This window comes from Salvelinus fontinalis, unplaced genomic scaffold (assembly GCF_029448725.1).
Source record: "Salvelinus fontinalis isolate EN_2023a unplaced genomic scaffold, ASM2944872v1 scaffold_0486, whole genome shotgun sequence".
Lineage (NCBI taxonomy): Eukaryota > Metazoa > Chordata > Actinopteri > Salmoniformes > Salmonidae > Salvelinus > Salvelinus fontinalis.
This window is the reverse complement of record NW_026600695.1, coordinates 56,215-62,129: the sequence shown is the minus strand read 5'-3', so window position 1 is coordinate 62,129 and position 5,915 is coordinate 56,215. Positions and strand designations below refer to the sequence as shown.

General features: G+C 43.6%; 1 protein-coding gene across 2 annotated transcripts in view; it reads right to left on the bottom strand.

The window, feature by feature from the left end:
• Nucleotides 1–5,070, bottom strand: part of LOC129846237 (C-C motif chemokine 13-like) — a 9,745-nt gene extending 4,675 nt beyond the window's left edge. The window contains exons 1-3 of one of the 2 annotated variants that reach the window (XM_055914241.1): nt 4,836–5,070; nt 4,457–4,574; nt 3,688–4,213 (exon numbers count right to left, since the gene is read on the bottom strand). In XM_055914241.1, the coding sequence (XP_055770216.1) occupies nt 4,078–4,213; nt 4,457–4,574; nt 4,836–4,899 (318 nt within the window). In that variant the 5' untranslated portion in view covers nt 4,900–5,070 and the 3' untranslated portion in view covers nt 3,688–4,077. Of the gene's footprint in view, nt 1–3,687; nt 4,214–4,456; nt 4,575–4,835 lie in introns of those variants that run through there. The other variant, XM_055914242.1, reaches the window with a different exon arrangement.
• Between the last annotated feature and the right edge of the window lie 845 nt (nt 5,071–5,915).

Genomic DNA, 5,915 nt, shown 5'->3' with positions numbered 1-5,915 from the left:
GGGAGAGGGTGGTTGGAGGAAAGAGAAGTCTGCCTCTCTTAGTAGTGGAAGGTACTGGCCCCAGTTTACTAGGAAGAGGGTGGTTGGAGGAAAGAGAAGTCTGCCTCTCTTAGTAGTGGAAGGTACTGGCCCCAGTTTACTAGGAAGAGGGTGGTTGGAGGAAAGAGAAGTCTGTCTCTCTTAGTAGTGGAAGGTACTGGCCCCAGTTTACTAGGAAGAGGGTGGTTGGAGGAAAGAGAAGTCTGTCTCTCTCAGTAATGGAAGGTACTGGCCCCAGTTTACTAGGAAGAGGGTGGTTGGAGGAAAGAGAAGTCTGCCTCTCTTAGTAGTGGAAGGTACTGGCCCCAGTTTACTAGGGAGAGGGTGGTTGGAGGAAAGAGAAGTCTGCCTCTCTTAGTAGTGGAAGGTACTGGCCCCAGTTTACTAGGGAGAGGGTGGTTGAGGGAAAGAGAAGTCTGCCTCTCTTAGTAGTGGAAGGTACTGGACCCAGTTTACTAGGGAGAGGGTGGTTGGAGGAAAGAGAAGTCTGCCTCTCTTAGTAGTGGAAGGTACTGGCCCCAGCTTACTAGGGAGAGGGTGGTTGAGGGAAAGAGAAGTCTACCTCTCTTAGTAGTGGAAGGTACTGGCCCCAGCTTACTAGGAAGAGGGTGGTTGAAGGAAATAAAATTGAACTGGGATGAAATCAAACATGTCACCACAGAGACCTTGACACTACAGCAGGTGCTTTCAAAGCATGAGGGGGTTTTCAAAGAAGAGCTAGGGACATTAAAAGGGGTCCAAGCTACCTTTCATGTTGCTGCTGATGCTACTTCCAGATTCTATAGGCCAAGATCAGTTCCAGATGCCATGAAGCCTAAAGTGGATGTGGAAATTGACAGACATATAGCAGAGGATATAAATATACCTGTCAAGTTCTCTGAGTGGGCAGCACCAGTTGTTCCCATACTAAAACCAGATGGTTCAATCAGATTATGTGGTGACTATGAGTCGACTGTAAATAGAGTTTCCTCTCTGGAGCAGTACCCCATACCCAAAGTGGAGGATTTGCTTTCAACGTTAACAGGCAACAGTTCACAAAAATGGACATGAGTCACGCATATCAGCAAGTGCTAATGGATAAAGTTTCACAGAAGTGCCTGACCATAAACACCCACAGAGGGATGTTAACCTGTAAACGCTTACCTTTCGGGGTCTTCTGCACCCAGCTATCTTCCAACGAACCACAGAGGGAGTTCTGCAGGGGATAGCCAAGGTAGTGGTTTACCTCGACGACATTCTTGTCACGGGAGTCACGAAGAAGGAAGGATCATCTCAGAAACATGGGTGAAGTTTTGAGGAGGATGGAGGACGCCGGTCTCCGGGCTGAAGAGGAGCAAGTGTACACTGTTAGCTGATGAAGTGCAGTACCTGGGTCACAAGGTGGATGCCAAGGGGTTACACACTGTCAAAGCTAAAGTGAGGGCTGTTGTGGAAGCTCCAGCTCCGACAAACGTTAAAGAGCTGAAAGCCTATCTAGGCTTACTGAACTATTACAATTGCTTCCTCCCGAACCTCTCTACCCTCTTAGCTCCTCTGCATCAACTGCTAAGGAAGGATGTGGCCTGGAAATGGTCAGAAAGACAGGAAGAAGCTTTTGCAAAGTCAAAAATGTTACTGCAATCAGCAGAAGTGCTAGTGCACTACTCAGCATACAGAGATCTCATCTTATCGTGTGATGCCTCATCTTATGGTGCGGTGCTATCATACCGGATGGAGAACGGTGCAGAGAAACCTATCGGGTTCATGTCAAGAACGTTGTCGCCAGCGGAGAAAAAGTACTCTCTGCTGGACAAGGAAGGACTGGCTGTCATATTCGGAATACAGAGATTCCACAAGTACTTGTACGGGAGAACATTCACTATTGTGACCGACCATAAGCCTCTGATCTCTCTGTTCCATGAACAAAAGCCAGTACCACAAATGGTCTCTCCAAGAGTTCAACGTTGGGCTGTGTGGCTTAGGACCTACGAGTACAGAATCATTTACAAACCAGGTAGATACCATGGGAATGGTGATGCTCTGAGTAGCCTGTCCGTTCCAGAAATTATCATTCAGGAAGAAGAAAATGACCAGGTCTTGATGATCGACGTGTTGGATGATGCAGCGGTGAACACAGCACAAATCAGGCAATGGACTTCAAAGGATGTGACGTTATCACAAGTGCATGAATTTATCCTGAAAGGATGGCCTACAGTGACAGAGCCTCAGATCATGCCTTACCACACTCGCCGCTTGGCATTGAGTGTTGGAGATGAGTGTGTTCTGTGGGGTTCAAGAATCGTTATCCCACCACAAGGGCATGGTATGCTACTGAAGTTGTTGCATCAGTCGCATCCAGGTATGTCGAGAATGAAAGGCCTAGCGAGGTCATATGTCTGGTGGCCAAAGACCAGGATGTGGAAAATGAGGTTAGCCAGTGTGCAGATTGTCAGAGTAACAGGAAGTCACCCCCCCCCCCCAAAACCCCCCCACCGCGCCATTACATCCATGGGAATGGCCAGAAAAACCATGGACTCGACTACATGTGGACTACGCTGGACCTTTCCTAGGAAAAATGTTCCTTGTGCTGATTGATTCTCATTCATAGTGGATGGATGTTTCCCCATGAACACGTCCACATCATCCGCTCATCAATATCTATATCAGTAGAATAGACCTAGTTGCACCATATCAATACCTATATCAGTAGAATAGACCTAGTTACAACCCATCAATATCTGTAGAATAGACCTAGTTACAATCCATCAATATCTATATCAGTAGAATAGACCTAGTTACAACCCATCAATATATATATCAGTAGAATAGACCTAGTTACAATCATCAATATCTATATCAGTAGAATAGACCTAGTTACAACCATCAATATCTATATGAGTAGAATATACCTAGTTACAACCCATCAATATCTATATCAGTAGAATAGACCTAGTTACAACCATCAATATCTATATGAGTAGAATAGACCTAGTTACAACCCATCAATATCTATAGAATAGACCTAGTTACAACCATCAATATCTATATGAGTAGAATATACCTAGTTGCAACCCATTAATATCTATATCAGTAGAATACACCTAGTTACAACCCATCAATATCTGTAGAATAGACCTAGTTACAACCCATCAATATCTATAGAATAGACCTAGTTACAACCATCAATATCTATATGAGTAGAATATACCTAGTTGCAACCCATTAATATCTATATCAGTAGAATAGACCTAGTTACAACCCATTAATATCTATATCAGTAGAATAGACCTAGTTACAACCCATCAATATCTATATCAGTAGAATAGACCTAGTTACAACCATCAATATCTATATGAGTAGAATATACCTAGTTACAACCCATCAATATCTATATCAGTAGAATAGACCTAGTTACAACCATCAATATCTATATGAGTAGAATATACCTAGTTACAACCCATCAATATCTATATCAGTAGAATAGACCTAGTTACAACCCATCAATATCTATATCAGTAGAATAGACCTAGTTACAACCATCAATATCTATATCAGTAGAATAGACCTAGTTACAACCCATCAATATATTAATTGAATAATATGAACCACTCTTTCACAGGATGTTTGAAATCTTCAACAGCTTTATAAAATATAAAATATTAAATAGGTTACTGAATAGATACATGTCAAATATGTTTACAGTTTTAGAAAAACAAACAATTTGTATATCCTGGACATAGTACATTACATTGAACCTCCTCCATACCAATCTCAGATAGGGTATTAACCTAGTACATTACATTGATCCTCCTCTATACCAATCTCAGATAGGGTATTAACCTAGTACATTACATTGATCCTCCTCTATACCAATCTCAGATAGGGTATTAACCTAGTACATTACATTTAACCTCCTCCGTACCAATCTCAGATGAACCTAGTACATTACATTGATCCTCCTCTATACCAATTTCAGACAGGGTATCAACATGCCTGACAAGGTCTGCACCACTAATGGCAACCTATTCCCTTTATAGTGCACCACCAAGGGTTAGGGTGTTAGGGGGTGATGGTGGTTGATGACATCGTCGTCGTCTTGGCAGCAGTCGATCTGCTCTCAATCTTGGTCACATGACTCTGGACCCAGGCTTCAGAAGGGTCAACACAAAAGGTCTTCCCTTTCTTTGTGGTGAAACTGCAACAGATACACAACACATTGTCTCTCAGAACATCCAGTCTATAATATGAATGCTCCATCTTGTCTTGTACAGTGTAGCCTGGATGTAGCCTGGTTCCAGATGTGTTTGTGCTATCATGCCAACTCCTTGTTACTCCTGGTCATGTTTGGCATGACAAGGACTTGACGTGAAGGCACAAACAGATCTGGGACCAGGCTACCCCAGATGTTTCCAGTTTACAGTAGACTATGTTTACTTACATCAGTGCTTTGCGAGGGCAGCTACTGGAGGTTGTTCTGAGAGAAACCACTCGTTGAAGAGGGATCCTCGCGCTGAATTTCATACAGCATTCAGTTGCAGTGTCCAACGCGATGACTCCTGTAAACAAATGATCATAAACCACAGTTAACATCAAGATCTCCAGGTGGGTCTCCAACAGCGTATTACACAACATGGCTACTCCGCACGCACGCACGCACGCACGCACGCACGCACGCACGCACGCACGCACGCACGCACGCACGCACACACACACACACACACACACACACACACACACACACACACACACACACACACACACACACACACACACACACACACACACACACACACACACACACACACACACACACACACCTGCAGAAGTCGTATGCAGGGAGCAGAGCAGTCCCAGGAGGAGTAGAGCAGTCAGGGTCTTCATGGTTCAGAGATGGTTGAGATGCTGAAGATTGTATTGTCTGAGATGGTCTCTGATGCTCTGGTCTCTGGTCTCTGATGCTCTGGTCTCTGATGCTCTGGTCTCTGATGCTCTGGTCTCTGATGTTCTGGTCTCTGATGCTCTGGTCTGGTTCTGTGTCAGAAGTCTAGCTGATGCTCTTGTTCTATGTCTGAGGTCTGATCTGACCTGTCTTTTATACAGAGAGCTGGTCCATCAGACCCATTGACAATTGATGAAGGAATCTCCCCTCTATTCCTTCATGCACTTTGAATATCTTTCTAAGAACCAACATTCTGCCCTTCAGGTTCCTCTTCTTCAATTCTCTGTAACTCTGCTTCCTCCAGGATGTTCAGTAGCGCTGCTATTTTCTGAAATACGCAGAATACATTTACAAGAAAATTGCATATAAAAGGAAGGCTATTAAAGTGGACTATATACTATGATACATTACATCCAAATACAACAACTATTCAGACTGAATTAAATTATCTACATCATAAGCAACTAGTATATACAGTAAGTGATCCTTTAATTTAACTATGTATCTTTCACCTTTTAAATGCAGATATTAGGCTGTGTCCATATTGATAAAAACAACCTGTATTGCTGTTGTCACTCGGTAGTCTTTCTAAGATCCTGCCTACCCAGATCTCTTCTCATCATCTTCCCCTTTCCTGTGCTTTAATGCCTCAGTGTTTGCAGCAAAATCCTTCAAACATGTTACTGCTTATTAAATCCATACACAGACAGTGTGTATTATTTCCAATTAATTCAGATATTAAAAGTAATTTTTATTTAGAAGAATTATAAATAATGAGGGCTACAATATTGGTCCCTGTAGGCTGCCCACATTCGGCAAACAAGCAATTTGCTCATCGGCTCCACGATGGTCCTCAAGACAAGTGGCCCCAAGGCAGGTGGCCCCAAGGCAGGTGTCCCCAAGGCAGGTGGCCCCAAAGCAGGTGGCCCCAAGACAAGTAGCCCCAAGACAGGTGGCC